Consider the following 21,058-nt stretch of genomic DNA (forward strand, 5'->3'; position numbering starts at 1 on the left):
GTCAATTTTTTAGATTCTTTAAGTATCAAGGAAACCAAAATGTAATTAAGCATCTTTTTTTTTTTAAAATCTATAATTAAGCTTTTTAAGTTTTAATATTTGTATGAGAAAACAATAATTTTTTTTTTCACGCGTATAAAAACTTAGACTCCATTTGTAAGACAAGAAAATGAGTGGAAGGAAAAGGGGAGGGATGGTAATATAATTATTAAAAAAAAAACCTCCTTTGATATACAAGAAAACAAGGGAAGAAAGAAAAAAAAAAAGTAGAAAGACTCGCTGAGATGTTTTTTTTCTTCTCAATTTGGAGAGAAAGAGAATAAATGCATGTTTAAAAAAATAACTTCACTCCCTCTCAAATGTTGTTGGTTGCGTTCTGAAGTATTTAAAGAAATTTCTTTCATTAACTTAGATTTGAGATCTCCAAACGAGACCTAAACATGCACTAAGACAAAGTTAAATGGTATAAAGATAAAAATATCATTATTTCTTTTAACAACTTAAAAATACTTCCATTTTTACCTCTTTCTTTTTTTACATCACTTTTTTTTTCTGTTACTTTTTTTTTCTTTGCCTTTTCCTCCTAGCTAACGCCATAGCACATTTTCTACCGGTGTAAAACCACTGGGAAAAAAATCCGGGATGACAAACCACCACACAAAATTAAATGGAGTTTAAATCTTATAATTTTTCAAACTAAAAGTTAAAATAAAGATAATGACATAGGCGAAATAAATAGTTTAAGAAAATATTGTCATTGTCAAAGGAAAAAGAACAGGTGGACATGATTATATGCATGGATGCTCTGTTCATGTTACGTGGTGCAAATACTGCATACCAAATATTATTGTGCATACGCAATCAAATGTGGGTTTCCTTTTTCCCTTTTGAATCCTCAAATTGAGGGAAAAGTCCACAAACAAACTAATTGCTACAAGAAACACAAAGTGAAACCGATTGAACAAAAGGTTCAGGGTGCCAATTATTAGGGAGGGGAAAAGGTTTCTCCCTCATGATTTTGAATGGCTATTGCTCTATCAACATGCTTAATTGTTTGTGCTCCGTAACGTAAAATACTGGCCAAGCTTTTCACAGTCCATGCAATCCATCATCACTTCACCTACACTTGTTCTTTCTCATTCTCATTATTAAAATCATTGAAGTTGAAAGTTGAAACATCCATAAGGGTTATTGGAGTGGTTTCTATAGATTCGTCATAAGTCCTAGACTAGTAGCAAGGGTTCATAAGGGTCCATTTGGTTGGGTCCAGTAATTTCACAGTGTTGAAGACATAATTCTTGAGTAGTAATTAAGGATAGTAATAATGATAAATCGTTCAAATGCCTTGTCTAATTTTATTTTCGGTCAACTTACATCATAAAATATTAGAGTTCATTTGGTATTTCCTTTAAAAAGGAAATATGGTATTACGTTACATATTTTATTTCAAATTAATTAAAATCATATGAAAAAGTACGAAGTTAACTAAAAAAAATTAGATTCATAGTTTTTTTTATATAGAAATTAGATTCATAGTTAAAAGTTGCAAATTGGGATACTAAAATTAAAAATTAAATTCATAATTTTTCAGTTAACATTATATCCTTTTTCACACAATGCTATTTTTTTTTTTTGAAATAAAATATGTATGGTCGTATCATCGTTCTCCTTTTGTTTTCTTTAGACGGAGGAAGTACTAAAATACGGCAAAAATTACTAGCAACTGTTAGATAAAAAAAGGATTTCATAAATTACTATGAATAAGCCAAAAGCAAATGTATGAGTGAATGATTTTACTTGGCCATTCTTACCTGGGAAGCAAAGTCTGAAATTACTAAACCTTACAGGGGAGCATCCTCATGATATATGATGTTGCTATGTGGAGAGAGAGAGAAGAAAGTATATCATAAGTATATTATTATGTGTTCCCAACAAAAAGAAAAGAGCGTCTTTTAAGATGAATATAAAACGATGACTTTGCGATTAACTTTTTGGTTTATTTTTGTAAAAAAAAATCAACTTTTTTGGTTTATTTTGCATATTTTCACATCATGTGATTCAATTGATAAATGATTATTTCAGCCTAATTTTAGATTTAAGGTTTAAATATATAATTGTGCTAAATATTCAGAAAAAATATATTTATAATAATTCTATCTAATTCTAATATAATTATTTTTAATAAAAATATCTTTTGAGTTCTAAACAAGAATTTTTGCATCATCTAATAGGTTGAACTCATGTGCATACAGAACTGAAAAGTCAATACACACACCTAACCCCAGTCAGATTCTGCACTCTAGAGTATATTATTCGCTAAAGATTCTTCCACCGAAAAAATGGACAAAACAAATAAAAGGTTATTATAAGGCATCAAGAAAAAATAAAGCTGCATATTCAAGCGAATTAAATTAATACGAGTACATGTGACGAGAGTTTAAAGTGTTTATACCTGTAAGTAGAACACTAGTAGTTGGGATTTTTATGGTCAACGTACGCCTTTTACACATAATCATGGGAGTATTTATACAAGTAAATGGAAGAGTTTTGATAGAAGAAAATATGAAAAACTATGATTATATAATTAATTTATGACATTCTCTTTAGAATTTGTTCAATTGGATTCTTACGAACAATGTTCAAAGCCAGCAAAGAATGCTATAGGTAGGAGGGGACTGCAATGGCAGAGTGTGACAGTAGTGATTATCTATAGAGGCTCTGATACTTAAGTATGATTCTGGCAAAGTAACACGTAATGTATAATATACTACGCATGCATATGGGAAAGGGATGTTTGTTGATTTTTATAGGCATTGAGAGACAATATGTCTGGTAAGAGTCTTAGTGTGATTTATTCACCTATTATTAATGGATAATAATCATAATATTGCTAATGTAAGGTTGGCCTAGGGTGAGACTATTAAAACTCAAGCTTTAGATCTATTAATAAAAAATTATTTGTTATTAATTTTTCTTAAGTAAAAAGATAAATATGTAAGTAAAAAACTAAATCTATATTTTTCTTTAAAGTGAACAAGTTTTGGCATATTCAATTGTGGTGTGTCAAAAAGTAATTGAACTCCTCATCGATCACTAGGTTTTAGCATAACTTAGAAAAAAGATCAAATTATTTGCAAATGAAATTAATCACATTATATCCTCATTAAAAGTAATTAAATGTTGGACATTTATGAAATTCAAACATTAGTAATTTTAAAGGAATTTAAAGCATAATTTACCCGATTTATTATATGAAAATGTACCTCATTAGAAATGTGACACAAAAATCTAGGGAAGAAAAAATAATATTTCATTTTTTAATGTGTTATTAAATGATCTCATTAAAAACCTTATTAGAAAAAGTTCGATAACAAAAGTTGAGATTAAGAAAGAAAAAAATACAATATATATAATGACACTTGAGATATGAGTTAGTAAAATCCAAAATTGTAAGCATGATTTTCAAATGAAACAATAAGAAGTACCTTGGTAAACAAATTTACTTAATTATCATGTTAACGAATTTGTTATAAAATTTATATAACATGTAATATCTAATTCAACTACTTAGAAATCTTAATTAACCTTGTGAGGCCCACCATATTCTTAGTGGATATCCCAAGTAGCAGTTGAAAAGAATGTTACCAAGTTGGTAACTTTCCTTTTTCATCCAAGTACTTAACAAATGGGACTACGAGGTAAGCATTCTAACAATACATTAATAATTAAACACCTTGAACCATAACTAACTTGAGCATAAGAGTTAAATTGTATTTTTTTCCCTCACGCTTAGAGAAGGTCAAACAATCAAGAACTAAGTTAATCACAAGAAAAAGATCGACCTATTTAAAACCATTGAGAAGCATCTCGGACAATCAATGTATGATAAGAACATAAACATTTTTAGGGTATACTAAATGATTTTTTTTAAAACATATTTTATTCTATTAACTTTAATGTATTTTTTTCTTTTTTAATCAATACATGTATTATTTTCATATAAGATGCTTAATAATATCTTTTAATGAAAATAAAGCACATTTGTCTTATATGTGTAATATTAAGCCATAACTAGCAACCAAGTTCATTCTCGATTTGACTATTGTAATTTTAATGTTTCACATGATTAAGTGATATGGTTGTTATAATTTTTTTTCATAAATAGTCATGAAATGATTCCATCACCTCATAGTAATCTAACAATCTTTGTATAGGTAGAAATTATATCTTACTAGTAAATTTACAACAAATAGTACATCACGATCGTATATGATCTGAAAGATATATATTAGTACTCTTATTCCACTTGGATATGATACTTTAGAATCAAGTATTTCTTCATCATTTTGAAAATATCTTTGTTCATATCTACTGATTTTATAACCATTGAAGTGCAAAATGAATCCAACTTGTTCATATAGAATTACTTTAATACTTTTACTGTACAAGTTTCTTGATGCATAAAAGCTCCGTTTTTTCAAAATATATATTCAATTTGAAAATCAAGGAAAAAATTTATTCTTTTCTAAATTCTTGATTTGAAATTCTCAAGTGAAGTACTAGTATTTCTTTTGTAAGAAATATATTTTTCATATAATATTTTAAAAAGGAACGGTCATTTAATTCTCTGTGATGATTATTTATTTTTAAAAATAATGAAAACATTATATATATGGTCCCTACTTAATGTCATTTTCATGTTACTGGTGTCATACTCAAACCTCTAGCTCTTGCAATTATCACGATGATTATTGCCATCAAAATTGCAACAAGTCCATCTCACCACTATCCCAATCCAATGCCACCACTAGTGTCATTGTGAGTTAACTTACCCTCCACTGAGGAAACTACTTCGAAAACCATCACCATTCACCACCAACACTTCAATTTCAGTTGCCACACTATTCATTTCATTATCATCACTACCATAATTTCTATCATTACCACCACCACTTCCATACATCATCTAAGCATATATAACGACGCTATGAAGTTTTTGTTCGGTTTTTATATGAATAGTATATTTCATTATTTTCTCATTCTTATCCCCATTTCCCAACTATAATTACTCTAGCCAACGATTTTTTTTTCTCACCATGCTATGGTATGAAGTTTGTCATTGTCAAAAGCAGCAACTAAGACTTATTATCAACTATAAGTGCATATAAGGTGAATATAATTCTCCTCTAATATAATTACTACTACTTATGTCACTCATTATTATTGATTAATCTACTTAACGTTACACTACAAATATACATGTACACCAAATGAATGCCATGAAAATTGAATTTATTTTTTCACTATTCTAAGATATTGCGCATAGTAAAACTAAAAAAATATTTAGAATAGCCAATAGGTGTGTACGTGTGAGAATAATATATGTACACCTTCCTTAGTAAGAATCAGTGAGACTAAACAGATGCTGTGGGGAACAGACAGAACAAGACCAGCTTTGGTACTTGTTGTTGCTAAGGACAAAACCAAAGGTACCATTTGTTTTGATGATGTTGAGCAGCTCAACGAGACTTGGTTGGAAACACATTTTGGCATGATTGTTGGGAGGAAGTTCACTGGCTAGTTCCTTTGTCAATAATGTTTTTTTACATCTAGAATTTAAATTTTGTCGTCTGTTGTGATTTTAGGAAGTGTTTTTTGACGTGTGCATACAAAAAACATAAAAGAAATTAAGAGATAACAAAATTATTTATAATCTCATATGTAGTGTGTCAATTATTTGATGTGTTCAAATGGCTAGCTTTCGTTACCAGCTTTTTTGTTTTGTCCATACCATCAGCCGGAGTATAAAGCCCAATAAGTTGAATGGGCCTGCAGATGGACACTAGGAAAGAAGTCGGGGCCTAGTTTATAGTAAAACAGGCTTACTTAAAAGCCCAATGAAATTTTCTCTTCGTGGGCGTTAGGTTTCGAAAGTTCAAACTTATCCTGTAATTGCGTATACGCATATTTCTGGCCCATGATCTTCTCAACTATCCCCCATTTTTTTATTTATTTTTTAAAAAATACTCTTGATGAAAATTAATTTCCGCTGTATATCTGGACAATATTTTATCAACATAATACCCTGAGTTGGGTCCTTTTAGATCTTTGAACTACCCTGGTTAGATCTCCATATTTTTATACTAAGCTTATTAACGTATACTTAACTTTTTCACAGATTCATTAAATTATTTATTTTATTTAATAATTTATAATATATTTAAATTAAAATATACAATAACCAAATAAAAATGAAAATAATTCTTTTAATCAATCACGTGATACTCTAAATCTAGTTACTTTCTATGGAAGTAATGTATTTAAGCAAAAGTGCCAGATTAAGATTTCCTATTCCTACGTGGAACCTCTGAATACATATTGTATATCATGTGCTTAATTATAAAGCAAAAACCTATGCAAATCCCAGTTTCTTGCCATTGCGTCACAGCAAAACATTCCCTCTGTCACCAAACTTCACTCTTAAGAAGTTACTTGTTGAAATCCCAAGCCTTATCTCTCTTATCTTCCGGAAACTCGTATATTCGTAACTATCACGTATGTTTTAAAAAAATCACAAGCACCGCACCTTCTGTGACCTTTCTTCTAACTAACTTTAGGCCCTGATGAAACCAAGTACCACAAATTAAGTTAAAAGCTGATTCATCAAGTTTCAGTTACTGTTTCTTACAAGTCATGACTACACTCCCTTCCCTCTCTTTGGTTCTACTCAAATTAATTAGTCCATTATCATCACAATGCCTAACTATATGGTATAAAATAAATGCAATTTTAACAAACCTATATGCTTCAAAACAAACAGCTGATCAAATGAGAATAATACAAAAGGAAGCAGAAAAGTTCTGTGGTCAATAATGGATGTTATAGTTCAAGAAGACATGTATATGTATAATAATTCCAAGAATCATGATGAACAAAAGCTACCACTTTTGCACAATATTATGGAGGTGCCAGATGATGCAAAGAGAAGCCTCATTCAGAGAGCCATGAGTCAAGCATTTCAAAGCACAGCTCATTTGGCGAATCTCTTACCAACTGGCACTGTTCTCTCTTTCCAATTTCTGTCTCCAATTGTCACAAACCAAGGAAACTGTGACTTGGTTTGCAAGTTCATGACTTCTATGCTTGTGGCTCTTTGTGGAGCCTCTTGTTTCTTGCAATGCTTCACTGATAGCTTCAGAGATGACAAGGGGAACGTTTGTTATGGGCTTGCCACATTCAGGGGCATGTGGGTCATTGATGGATCAACCACAATTTCACCTGAACTCGGCGCGAAATATAGATTGAAGCCTATTGATTTCGTGCATGCTGTGATGTCAATTTTGGTTTTTGCAGCAGTTGTTTTGTTTGATCAGAATGTAGTGAGTTGTTTCTTTCCATCACCTTCAAATGAGGCACGGGAAATCTTAACGGTGTTGCCTGTGGCCATTGGGGCTTTTTGTAGCATGCTTTTTGTGGCGTTTCCTACACAGAGACATGGAATTGGTTTTCCACTTTCAACAAAGTAAAAAGTTGGGTCGTTTCTGTATTTATTTGTATGGACCATTTTCAAGAGTGCGATTGATTGGGTAATCAATTCAATTTTATTGTTCTGTAACACATTATATGTAAAAGGAATTCAATTGAATTTCATTGTTACCATGATAATGGTCTTACTGATATTAGAATTTATAAACTCTACATATTATTTAAATTTCTTACTACTTGCATCTCGACCGGGGTTCATTCCATGACATCTAAATAAGATTGAATTTAATTTTATTCTATTAAATGATTTTTTATTTTTATTTTATTAAATTAGACTAATTTAATTGATAACACTATTTAAAAAATTTGTGGGAGAGAATCTGAGTGTAATTCTCACATAATACATTTTGGAGAGGAATAAAAAACTTGAAGTGTAACTAAATCTGGAACTCATGATTAAGGACCTGACTTTCTGCTGTCTTTTTTTGTGCTGTTCCGGTGTTGTTTCTCCAAAATGATGTAGTTTTGATTTAAAATGACGTCGTTTTGAAAACATAACTTTCAAAATGACGTTGTTTTGGAGGGACAACACGAAAAGATGACAGCAGAGAAACCAATTTTCAAGATTAATTCTACACTTGACCTAAAGGATCGAATCTTATATTTCGGGATTTTCAAAAACACTAATTATGGTTGTTGAAAAAAAAAATCATTTTTGTTTTTTACCGAGGGATAAAAATGTTAGTCAATTTATGGAATTTGATGAGGGGATCGGATTCAATTCTCAACATGGATTCATCCAAAGGGTAACCCTTTACAAACTGACAACAGACTAGAAAGAGAATAATTACATGTGGACCTAACTATAGACAAAGCTGGATCTATATACATCAATTCCATAAAGATAAATAAATACACAGTTCTTTGTTTTCCCTGTTATAATCTATACATCAACTTGACATTTTAGGCACTGATTCTAATCCATCACTTCTTTCACTAGCTAGTAGTTCAAAACGAGCCGGTATACTAGTTTGTTGGCAATAACATCTGTATAGAGACCCCTATGCATGATTTATGACAGATTCAAGATTCATTATCATAATTCCTTTAATTAAAATGAACATTCATGTGTGTGTATATATATATATATATATATATATATACTTTCTGCAAAGATAAGATTTACTGTTAATTTATTTTGTCATCAGAATACTTCAGCATTAGCTTTCCTTTAAAACCCAAACAGAGGAACTGTGTCAAACAGTTTCTTAGCTTCCCATAGCCATCATACGCACGAAGTCAGGAAGCAAACACTTGAAGAAAACATTACGAATAAACAAAACTACGAATGCTATAACTTGTCTCAGAGTTTATCCATGCAAGTACTTATGGCAAGTTTAGAAAAAGTGCAATTTAATTCAACAGCCATTTTCTTTCTTAAGTCTTTACTAATATGGCCGCTAACAGCTTAAGAAATAAATATAAGTATGTTCACACGAACAAATGTCAAGTTGTTTATTGAAAGTGTGATATAACTTGTGGAAGTTAATACAAAAACAATATGCATTTTAACTTTAGAAACGTCACACAAATAATCCAAGCGTTCCTAATTCCACTAGGCACCTATATCACTCGGTTGTAGGTTGGAAATCTTTAGTGGAAAAGAATTTGTAACTTGAACAGAAATTGAGATTAAAATTTAAGAAGAAAATTATCATTGAAATCCATAAAATAAAACGCATATACATAGGATTATAACTAATTTAAAAATTCCTAAAATATCGTATCTCCTATTAGATTGATTGAGATTTCATTAGTTACCTAACATAATTGAAAGATAAAAATCTACAGCAATAACAAAGAGTCAATATAAAACTTGTTAAAAATTTAAATTTTGAAATAAGGCAAAATCTCAAAATTCAAGCACTCTTCCTTGAGATTTGTCATGCCAAGCTTTAACTTCATGAATTATAAACTTGATTTTGGAAGCGCTTTAGTATCAACAAGTTGCACATTAATATCTTGGCCTAAATCACTGTCATCATAGTTATTTAATTTAACTCCATGCCAATTTTTGTCATCTAAAGTGCATCTTGCATGAAATCTAATGATCCCAACTTGATGTGACCAATCTTTTGTGCTAAACAGCATTTGTACAACACTAAGATTTTGATCTAGTTTTACAATAAAAGAACATCTTTGAAAATCTTGACTGATATAGAAATTATCTCCTTTCCTTTGACTTGTACAATTTAATCATTTCCGAACTTGACTTTTGGTTGAATTAATCTACAAATAGAGATAAAAATTGATATACATTGGGTAGCGTGTAACCATCATCAACGAACCAAGTATTCAATTCATGTGATGCCATAGATAAATGTTCATCATCAATTTTGCATGTTGTTCTGGTTGCTGATGAGATCATTTTTTCTTGATTATGTAATACTTTTTATTGTGTTTCCAGTTCCAACGCCAACATCAACTATGAAATGGAGGTCTTCATAAACAAATTTACAATCTCTCAATGCCAACCTTACTACGTCAGAATAATCACTTTCCATAGCATCATTGAAGGTCTTCATGAGTGGGATTTTGATGAATAAAATCCCAATAGACTCCTTGACCTAATGCGGTCTCAAAGATAGCGTGGTCATCTCCACAAGTCCATTTCCCAAATTGATGCTATGAAACAATGTAGCAACTCAACCATGGAACATAAACATTATAATTTTGACATCAGACTTTTTCTTACACTTATATTTTAATAATTCTATTATTCTTTATCAAATTTAATGATTGCAAAGAATAATTGCAGCCATTTTTTTAATTTCAAAATTTTAAAAATATTAAATTAGATATTCAAACCACATAAATATTTTTTTCTCTCAAAACACAACTCTTTCCATTTTACTAAATCTTTCTAAATAACTACCGAGTGAGTAAATTAACTGGCGCGGGATTACAACCAGAAAAAAGAATTGGGACAAGATTATTTTTACTTAATTACTAGTCTTTATTTTGAGTACATGATTAAATTATACCATAAATAAAATCTCTCTAAAGTCGTTCAAAAAAAAATCTCTCTAAACAAAACATTTTATTTTATTGAGTCAACTATTCCTTAATTAATAAACCAATACAACTTTGGATAAAAAAAATGTAGAAACCTCAGATCGAAAAGCAAAGGTCAAGTTTAATTGAGTTGAGCGAATATGTGAGAGTGGACGAAAATTATATTTTTGAAGTAATTTGAATTAAACATATATGAATATTATAAATTATTCGAACCATAGTCAATTTAATTATCTGATATTCATTATGATTTTGTGACACGTTGCTATCCCGTAATAAACTCTATATTTTTAAAAAAAAAAAAATACTATATACCTGCTCGAGTTGTCACTGGGCACTCCTGGCTCCGTGACATCTTTACATTAGTAACAAACACACAATAAGTTAACAATTCCACTTACAAAATAGTCAACATACAATGCCACATCCATCCAAGGCCTCCAACCTGAAGCAGGTTGTTTTTTCAAGTTGAACACCCATGCCACATTTCTCATACACCATCATTGATGTTTTTATTCCTCACAACTAATGATAACACAAGTTAATTAAACTTATTTATGGTTTACTAATTTAATTTAATTTGATTTGATTTCGACTACGCAAAAAAAGAAGAAGAAGCTTGGATCACATACAAAAGTGACAAAAAACAAAAAGGAAAATCATCACATTCCCTCCTCCCACTTTTTTGTATTATTAATGTTTATTTAAAGCATATATAGCCTTTTGGTGAGAAAAAGGAGCCATTCCGTGACATTAATTACAGTGATTGAATAACCTCCGTCACAACTTTTCCAAGCCATACATAGGAGAGAAAGAGGAGGCGATAAGGCCTAGATTTGAAGAAAAGGGAGCACACATATACTCTCGTGTCTTCACCACCAATCATCCACTCCACCCTAGAGACAAATCTCTCCCCAACAGATAAGAGGACCCCACCTATCTCTTCACTCAATCCACATCCTCCTCTCACCTCCCTCACACTATCCTGCTCCTTCAACATCTCTCACCCTCCTTTCTATCACCCCACACATCAACGGCAACCACAACATTTAGTGTCGTGGGAGATTCTTCTTCAACTAATAATATAGTCAAATATTTGGAGCCATAGTTTTGTCATCTACTATGATCTTTATATATAAAATTTCCCATCTTGAACGTGATTAGATTTGTTAAAGATTTTATGTGGACTAATAATTTGAATAAGTTAAAATACATAAATAACCTTTTCCTTAGAGTTAATACAAATTATAAGAGAGGTACACTCGACTCTTTTACACTGCGAAGCACCAGATCCAAACCCCGAAAGAACAAAACCGTAACTAGAGCCATAGGTACTAAAACGAGAAAGCCATATCTCTTTCTCACACAGACACACTCTCTTCTTCTTGCTATTCCTTCCTCGTCATGGAGTCGCGAGTGCTGTCACGCGCCGGAACCTTGTTCTCCCTCCCTCACCTCCGCAAGCTGCCGCGGGAGGTCGGCGCCGGCCCCTCCCTCGTCGCCGTGAAGGCCGTGGGCTCCGTGGCGGACGGCGGGAACCTGATTTGGGGGAGGCAACTGCGCCCAGAGCTCTGCTCGCCGGCGCTGAAGAAGGAGGCCGTCCTCCTCCGGCCATGCCTCGCCGCCGCCTCCTCGCCGGCCGAGGGCAGTGATTCCGCCGGGTGAGGTCCGTTTCATCCGTTCTGACTCAGCGAACTCGGCCACGTCACTCTCCTAACTAATGTCATTCAATTTTTTCATTTTTTAATTATTATTATCACAGAGAAGCAAAGGTTGCTCCGGCGGGGTTTTTCGAGAAGTATCCGGCTCTGGTGACCGGATTCTTCTTCTTCACGTGGTACGTCACGTGACTCTGTTCTTATTACACGCAAAAAACAACCTATGATTGTGTCGTGTGCTCCTGTTCTGTGTCTCTTACGTTCCCTAAGCTTAAACTTTTAACCACTTAACAGATAGACTTCATGTGTGGCTGTGATCGTTCCGAGTGTTGAAATTACGGTTTTGTCCTTTTCCTTTTCTGATGCAGGTACTTCTTGAACGTGATTTTCAACATCCTTAACAAGAAGATCTACAATTACTTCCCCTATCCATAGTAAGTTATAGCGATTATGTGTATTTTCAACTTTGTGTGGTGTTAGCTCATGAATTTCATGTCTTGATGTTAATTGTGATTGGATCCGTGAAATGTTATGCGCAGACATGTTTCTCTGTCCTTTGTTAACGTCGGTTGTTAAGTGAATAAGGTTTTTTTTTTTTTTTTTTTTCTGAATTGTGAATAAGGTTAATTTAAGGAAATATCTCGATTTCGTGTTTCTGGATTATTATATTTTGCTCTACAATGACTCTTTGGTAGTGTCTGTGCAATGAGTTAGAACCTACTGAATTGAACTGAACGTAATTAGAGTAAAACATGGTATAAGGGTAAAAATTATGTGTATTTTAATTAGTTTTAATAAAATTGAGGATAATAAAACAAAACGTTTGCTTTCTGTTCGATTGGATTATTTTTTTCTTTTTTAATCCAAGCACACTACTACTAAATTGACACTCACACTTGGGAATAATAGCTAATATGGTTTTGCTTCTGAATTTTTATAATTCATTAATGAGTTTAATTTTTACACATTATTATTATTATTATTATAAAAAAGTATACAGTCCATTAATTTGAAGTTGTGTGTATGGTTTTTGAAAGCGTTACTATTTTATTTTTTTCTTTATTGAAATCGTTATTATGAACGGTAATAATCATACAATTTAATAAACCTAAAGGATTGGGACAATGATTTAAAGTCCCATTCCCTTACATGAATAAAAATGATTAATTTAGCGGAAATTTTTTTGTTTGATTCCCATTGTGTGTAAGATTTTCTTGAGTCGGTGGCACACATCCATGATCCTCTTCCCCAAGATAAAAAAAAATCCGTGATCTGAATTAGTACCTAGTGTAAAGTCCCACTGCATTGAGTGGGATCAGTGAATTAGTATATGACCTAGTGAAAACATCCGTGAACACAAAAAAATACAATGTAATAAATATTTAGATTGCCACTCTGTGTAAATTAAATGCTTCATTAATATGCATTAATTTAAATGTTAGCCATATTTGAATATTATAAATAATATTTTATCCTGCATTTATTAGATATTAGATTATTATAATTATAAATTATAAATACAAACAATAAAAAAATATTCCCGATTTTCTCGTTGACTATGTTTTTTTCTTTTGTTCCACATAAGTTTTATTTTTATTTTCTTTTTGTTCAGCATCAGTTTTGATTTTAATTAACTATGCTTTTATGCAGCTTCGTATCGGTTATCCATTTATTCGTGGGTGTGGCGTACTGTTTGGTGAGCTGGGCCGTGGGACTTCCTAAACGTGCTGTAAGTCAAGTTCAATATTTCCCAGCCCAGAATCCAAAAAAAAAAAAATCACATTGCTAAGTTCCACTTCACGATTTTTATGGATTGAACCTGTTAATCGATTAACAAATTGCAAATTTTCATTGAATCTACATTTTGTCACACTATCTATAGTTTCATAGTAAACATGTTAGAACATTTGAATGACTTAAATATGTTTTTTTCCTATAAGTTAGTGTGTTTTTTTTGTCCTGTAAGTTTATTTTTTCTAATTTTAGTGGTTGTTTTTTTTTAATTTTAATACCTGTAAAATATTTTACTCATTTTTTAGTCCTGTAAGTTTATATTTTTTCAATTTTGGTTCCTAAAAGTGTGAACTTATGGGGACTATAAATGAAAAAATTAGTATCTTAAAGGTACTAAAATTGAAAAACTTAAAACTTAGAAGAACTAAAAATAAACTAAAAAACTTATAGGAACCAAAATTGAAAAAATATCAACTTACAAGGATCAAAAAAGGAACTTACATGGACGAAAAACATATTTAAGTCTATTTGAATTAAAAAATGTAGATAAAAAATTTCTCTCAATTACTATATATAAATAGTAATATACTGATTTGTAATGTGGCATATGGTTGGTTCTGTAGCCTATAGACTCCAACCTACTGAAGTTGCTCATTCCGGTGGCTGTGTGCCATGCATTAGGCCACGTGACCAGCAATGTCTCATTTGCTGCAGTTGCTGTTTCTTTCACTCATACCATTAAAGGTAATAAAAGTTTATGAGATATATACGTGAAACTATATATATATATATATATATATATATATATATATATATATATATACACGTATCTACTTTCTAACATTAATAAACTTGTGTTTCAGCTCTTGAGCCATTCTTCAATGCTGCTGCTTCACAGTTCATACTTGGCCAATCAATCCCCATCACTTTGTGGCTGTCACTGGCTCCTGTTGTTATTGGTAACATCCCTCTTGTTCATTCAATTGAGATACGATTCCTTTGTCCATTCTTGAAAAAAATGTTAGCAACACATTTTCAATCACTCTCTTTCCAATTGGCTATAATTCATATGGGTCCTAGTAAACATGTGGATCTCATTCTCCATTTAGTAGGTCCCATTCTCAATCTCAAACTATTGATAGTGGGATCTAAATTGAATTTCAACTGATAGATGATAGTATGTTGAAAAGAGAGTTTTGTTCTTTCATTAATGCATGAACTTTTTATAGGTGAACTGTCAAGGTAAATATTTGTTTCGGTTTATTGTAAATAGATTATGTGACAATGCAGGTAATATTTGTACATTTGCAGAATATTTAGTCAGTGGAACTTAACATAATCTTGCATATCATCTAATATACAGGTGTGTCCATGGCATCTTTGACCGAGCTCTCATTCAACTGGGTCGGCTTCATAAGTGCTATGATTTCAAACATTTCCTTCACGTACCGAAGCATCTATTCAAAGAAAGCCATGGTTATCTCCTATGCTAGATATACACTTCTAAATTTGTTTGAATTTCTGATTTCCATGAAATTACTTTTATGTCTTCAACTCTTCATACTATACTGACTATTGCTCTTTCATATTATTATTAAATAACTCTTTGTGCAGACTGATATGGACAGTACCAATATCTATGCCTACATTTCCATCATTGCTCTAATTGTGTGTATACCACCTGCCGTAATTGTGAGTGAAACCTGTCTAAATTCCCCTTGAAAATTTAATTTGTATTGTCGATTTTATATAATAAGTTGCTTAGCTATTGTTTTTGGCATTGCATCCGTGATCAATCATTATTTGATACCACAGTTGGAAGGGCCCACACTGTTGAAGCACGGCTTCAATGATGCTATTGCTAAAGTAGGTTTGGTCAAGTTCGTCTCAGATCTCTTCTGGGTTGGTATGTTTTACCATCTCTACAACCAGGTAAATCCTTCTTTTTGATGCAATAGTTTAAATTTTGGATGAGTTTGAAGATTACCTTCTACTTAAAAAAAGGTATTTAATGGAAAACATTACATGTAATATGTTAGGATTTTAAGAAACGACTTTTCATTTAATAGTTTTGATGTTTAAATTCCTAAGAGAATGTATCAGCATTTTTCTATACTAAAATGTTGTTTCAATTAATTTATTTTGTCCTATTTCCACCTGGGAGGAGTTTCTTATTGACTATTGTTGCTCATCTATTAAATTCCTTTCGCAGAAACACAATATCTTTTGAGTTTGAGTTTGATACTTTGATATACTATCTGTATAAAAAGATTTACATCATCAATTAATTAGAAATTATTTTAGATATGACTTTGAAAATAGTTATTATAAAAGTTAACAGTTTTATCATGCATAAAAATTTATGATTTGATAACAGATTGCACATTCTAATTAAATTCATATCCTATTCTAAATTGGCAATGATATATATCTACATTTTTTGTCGCCATAGGTGGCTACCAACACACTGGAGAGAGTGGCTCCTCTCACTCATGCAGTTGGGAACGTACTGAAACGTGTATTTGTCATTGGATTCTCTATTATAGTCTTCGGTAAATATCTTTATCTCCCTTGATTGCTATTAAACTTTAACTTTCAACAAGTGTTTATTTATTGCTTTTAAACATTCTGACTGGGTAATTGCTTCATACAGGTAACAAGATTAGCACCCAAACTGGTATTGGAACAGCCATTGCAATTGCTGGTGTGGCACTCTACTCGTTCATCAAAGCCAGAATGGAGGAAGAAAAGCGAGTGAGTATTGTCTTAATTTATTTGTACCATAACTGCATATTAAATTGGTTGAAACTTGAAAAGTTATTGTTCATTCGCAAGTATAAACCACTTTCTGCGTAGATGCTTTATAAGTCACCACTATATATACTAATATACTTTTGAGGAGTGTCACTATATTTTCTAACACATTTCTTGATATACTCATTTATTGATTAAAATTTATTGAAAATTATAAAATAACTAATGAAGCTCATTAAATTAGTAGGAGTAAGACTTGCACAATTTTGTGTTTTAAATAAATTTCAACTACAAGTGTGTTTAAAAGAATGAATTAGCATTTATCTAGTTTTACTTTTCCACCAACGAATGTTATTTTCAGTTTTCTTTTTTACTCTTTTCTGGGTCGCTGGTTCGTTTAAGCATAAATTGTTGATCACAATTTTTTTAATGAGTGCACCTTTTTTATTTTTTTGGTAAGATTGAAATGCACTTTGAATGGATTTTACCTCAACCGTGGTCTTCAAAATATCTATGGACCACATATATAGCAACACGAAAATACAATTAACTGACACAATTTTCTTTTGGTTTTCTTGTCAGCAAGCAAAAGCAGCATAAGAGGAAAGTCGTCAACCTGGAGGATGTCTTGCACTGTAAATCACCACAAATTTCCTTCAAAATAATTGAGTGACTGGTTCAGTGTTGTACTATCCTTGTGATAGCGCCCTTTTATTTTTCCTTCTATTTTTGTCAAATATTTTCTTTTTCCTTTTTTTCCTTTTTCTCTCTTCATTCAGAAAACAATGTCTCGCTGCTGATTATCAGTCTTCTCGTGTTGACTGGAAAATGTCGTACCCTTGATTCCCATAAAGAGCTATTGAAACTATTATATTAGCTGAAAAATGATCAGCAATCTACTGCAGTTGAATCAACTAGTAGGTTCAAGTTCAATAGTCATGTTAAAAAAATCTAGGCTTGAAAAGATCATTGCAGATAGAAGAAAATATATAATTGATTTAGAGAATGAATCTGAGGGAAATATTATTCTGATTGCATTAATTGAATCCAGTGGTGTACCCTGTTTGATATAGACATGTTACAATGACAGATAAACAACTAATGGAAGAATAAGTGAAATAACTCAACAAAAAAACTTTCTCATATAACTTTTCTAAAAGATGAAAGAGTTTTTACAAATTAACTGATGCAAAAGTTAATTTTAATTTGTGGAGAATCTCATTTCATTTTGTGTTTCTTATTATTTTTCTCCTAGAAATATTTTGGGAGAAGTTTATTCAGATAGATCCAACCTGTAAGATTATCTTGATTGCGTTCCGATGATGCTCTCGAGGGAAATGTATGAACTGGCAGACTTTATTTCCTGAGAAGGATAATTTATGGTCACATATCGATAAAATGAGGGGTTAGGCACTGAAGCTCAACCATGAGTAGAAAGCTAAAGACCAACAATATGGATTAGATTGTCATAAACATAAACTAGGATTACAATGTTGGAAGAAGCAGTGAACTTCACAAAACAAGGAGTCACATTTTAGCTACAACAAAATCATGTAAAGCTTGACACAACTTGTGAAGCCAAGGAACTTGTTTAAGTAGTCTATAAAGCACTTTTTGGGTGGCTTACTTACACACCAATGATTAGGAACTAGTGATAAAACTCGAAGGTTGAGTCATGTAGATTTGAAGGTAATCATTCAAAAAGTACATTGTTCACATCAACTTGGTGGACATGCCAATCAGAGGAGAAATCAGTACTAAGAATAATCCAAGTCAAATCATACTGGGGATTTGAACTTTGAAGGAAATCCTTGTCAATTTGTCAAGCTTTATGTTTTCGAAAGGTACCACCGAACATTATGGTTGGTTCTAAATACTTACAACCAATAGCTGTCTTGTTAGGTGATAACTCAATCAAGGTCCATGTGTTGCTGTGAATCAAGGCAACCTATTGTTTTTTGCATGGCTTGAAGCCATTCAGATCTACCTTCGCCCTATTGGTCATGAGATGAACATTTTTGGATGATTATGATAGTTGGTCCTCTAGATCAGAAGAGGAAAAATGAGTAGATAACTTAGTGGTATAATGATATTAGTAAATGACTAGCATCTATGTTAGTAGATGAGGAAAAAATGAGTCATTTACTAGCATCTATATTAGTTGCATCCATATTAGTATCAGTACACATAATTGAGAGTGAACGTTGAGAGAACCTTGGCGTGGAATGTAGAATAATTAGGGATGGAGAGAATAATTGAGAGGGATAGATGTGAAAATGTAGGGGAGAAAAGGATTGGTGGGAGACTTTAATGGAAGAAGAGATTCATCAAGTAGTTCTATAACATGTCTTGAGACATAAGAGGATTCCATTTGGCGACACGCATACATGACCTTTTTATGTTATGTACTCTATGGTGGTGAGATAATTTGTTTTTTAATTAATAAAATGTTACTTTATTAGTTTTGTTAAGATTTGAACATATGGCCTTCTCTCTCTTTTCTTCTATCTTTTCAACTATTGGATGAGTCTTATATCTTTATGGAGCAAATGTTACTTTTATTAGAAATGTTAATGAATTTTTTTTTTTATCCATCGTCATCTAATGAGTAGATCGCAAGAATAAAAATTGGATCTGGTCTAATAAACATATTCATGAAGAAGAAAATTACTCGTTAAGGATTCTAGCTTTGGTTTGGATATCTACTCAAAATTTTAATATTGTTATTTAATATGAGTATAGGTATATGAATATCTTTATTATCTATCACATTTTGAATGGTATTTAATATAATAAATTTAAAATAAAAATAATATTACAAAAATTATTGTGCATAATTTAATGTGTTATTTAATTTTTCTTTACTATGTATTATTCTATATTCACGATAACGATTGTAACTATAACTGCAAAAAGTTACATAAGTTATAACACAACCAATGTAGAAGTCATTTTTCTTATACTTATTATCATTATCATCCATGTCAAAAAGTCAAAATCACCTATTTCTAAAAAATAGTTTTGAAAATTATCTAATTTGATATATAATTTTACAGAATCACCTAATTTAATAAAAACGTTCTAGTTCTTCTTAGATTGCATATGGTTGCTATCTAAAAAGCCTATAAAAAGGTCAAGCCCTTTCTCACACAAGTTTGGTTATATGCAATTTTGTTGAGTCAATTTTTATTTTTTTTTATTTTTATTTTTAAAGCAAGCAACTTTGGGCTCTTATTTTAAGGGATATCATCCATTGACACTAAGTATAAATTTATAGGACTTACACTAAATATACATTGTTAGTTTAAGTTAATCCTATGATTTATAATATCTTAATAAATTTAGTAACTCTTACATAAAATATGACTATCAATTAGTTAACTATAATCAATCAATTAGATTATTTGACTATTTTTTTTTAACTATTTATAAAAATTATTAATAAAATAATGTTTTATACAAATGTTCCACGTAATAAAGTCTATATTTTTTCCTACTTATTATATACATCTTTTTACTGTTAATATAGGTTAAAAAAAATACTACATAATGCTTTTGCAATGCATAAAATAAAGAATACAAAATAATAAAATTTATAAATAATTTTAAATTGTAATTACATTATACGTTTATTTTTTTAACGAGTCAAAAACAAACTGTTGTCATGCAAATAATAAATAAAGACAAATAAATATATACTTTACTGCATGAAAAAATAGTAAAAGTATATTTCTGTTAATAATTTTGATAAATAATTAATTTGAAAAATCAAATCAATTAAATGATCTAATTTATTAATTAAAGGTAATTAACTGATTATTATTAAATTATATTAAAATTGTTATATTTATTAGGATATTATAAATCATAGGATTAATATATTCTAACGGTGTAGATTTAGAATGAATTTTTAGACTTAAATGGATCCTATCCTATCACTTCTTTTAAACTTTTTATATAATAGGACTTACCAAATACTTGTTTTTTTCATTTGATCCTCATCCTCTCATGACATGAAGGGGCAAATCGGGCAATTAATGAAAGGCCCAAAGAAAAGCCCAATTCTTAGGATGTGGTCCCAGGCAACATAGGGGACCCCACAAAACATAAACGTGAAACATCAAGAGATCCCAAATCACTGAAAATCAACGAAACCGAGCCTCAGCTGAAAACGAAAAATCAAGTTTTTAAGAACCAATCCGAAGCAGAGTCAGCAAGCAACTCATTCCTCTCTCTCCCTCCCTTTTGCTTCGTAAACCAAAAACCACACACACCACAATTTGCATTTTATTTAGGAACAAAACAAAAACAAAGCAAACAAATAAATTAAAATAGAAAATCCCAGACAAGAA

General features: G+C 31.1%; 2 protein-coding genes across 2 annotated transcripts; both read left to right on the forward strand.

Moving 5' to 3' along the window:
* The first annotated feature begins 6,804 nt into the window (after positions 1 to 6,804).
* On the forward strand, positions 6,805 to 7,665 carry LOC100784415 (protein DMP4). Its single transcript, XM_003541476.5, has one exon. It carries the CDS (start codon positions 6,873 to 6,875, stop codon positions 7,524 to 7,526), a length of 654 nt encoding a protein of 217 aa, XP_003541524.1. The 5' UTR covers positions 6,805 to 6,872; the 3' UTR covers positions 7,527 to 7,665.
* Positions 7,666 to 11,843: 4,178 nt separating this feature from the next.
* LOC732611 (triose phosphate/phosphate translocator, chloroplastic) lies at positions 11,844 to 17,591 on the forward strand. The gene is made up of 12 exons (XM_003542673.4): positions 11,844 to 12,221; positions 12,323 to 12,397; positions 12,587 to 12,652; positions 13,869 to 13,947; positions 14,576 to 14,696; positions 14,816 to 14,911; positions 15,316 to 15,428; positions 15,567 to 15,644; positions 15,768 to 15,884; positions 16,405 to 16,504; positions 16,606 to 16,706; positions 17,289 to 17,591. The coding sequence occupies exons 1-12, from the start codon at positions 11,965 to 11,967 to the stop codon at positions 17,304 to 17,306; spliced, it is 1,221 nt and encodes a 406-aa protein (XP_003542721.1). The 5' UTR covers positions 11,844 to 11,964; the 3' UTR covers positions 17,307 to 17,591.
* Positions 17,592 to 21,058: the final 3,467 nt, after the last annotated feature.

This window comes from Glycine max, chromosome 13 (genome assembly GCF_000004515.6).
Source record: "Glycine max cultivar Williams 82 chromosome 13, Glycine_max_v4.0, whole genome shotgun sequence".
NCBI classification, from domain to species: domain Eukaryota; kingdom Viridiplantae; phylum Streptophyta; class Magnoliopsida; order Fabales; family Fabaceae; genus Glycine; species Glycine max.

Bases quoted from the DNA above. Each gene is read 5' to 3' on its own strand.
- LOC732611 (XM_003542673.4), top strand. From the start codon at position 11,965: ATGGAGTCGCGAGTGCTGTCACGCGCCGGAACCTTGTTCTCCCTCCCT. The intron at 12,653-13,868 runs GTAAGTTATAGC...GCTTTTATGCAG, and splicing joins AATTACTTCCCCTATCCATA to CTTCGTATCGGTTATCCATT. The intron at 14,697-14,815 runs GTAATAAAAGTT...CTTGTGTTTCAG, and splicing joins TTTCACTCATACCATTAAAG to CTCTTGAGCCATTCTTCAAT.
- LOC100784415 (XM_003541476.5), top strand. From the start codon at position 6,873: ATGGATGTTATAGTTCAAGAAGACATGTATATGTATAATAATTCCAAG.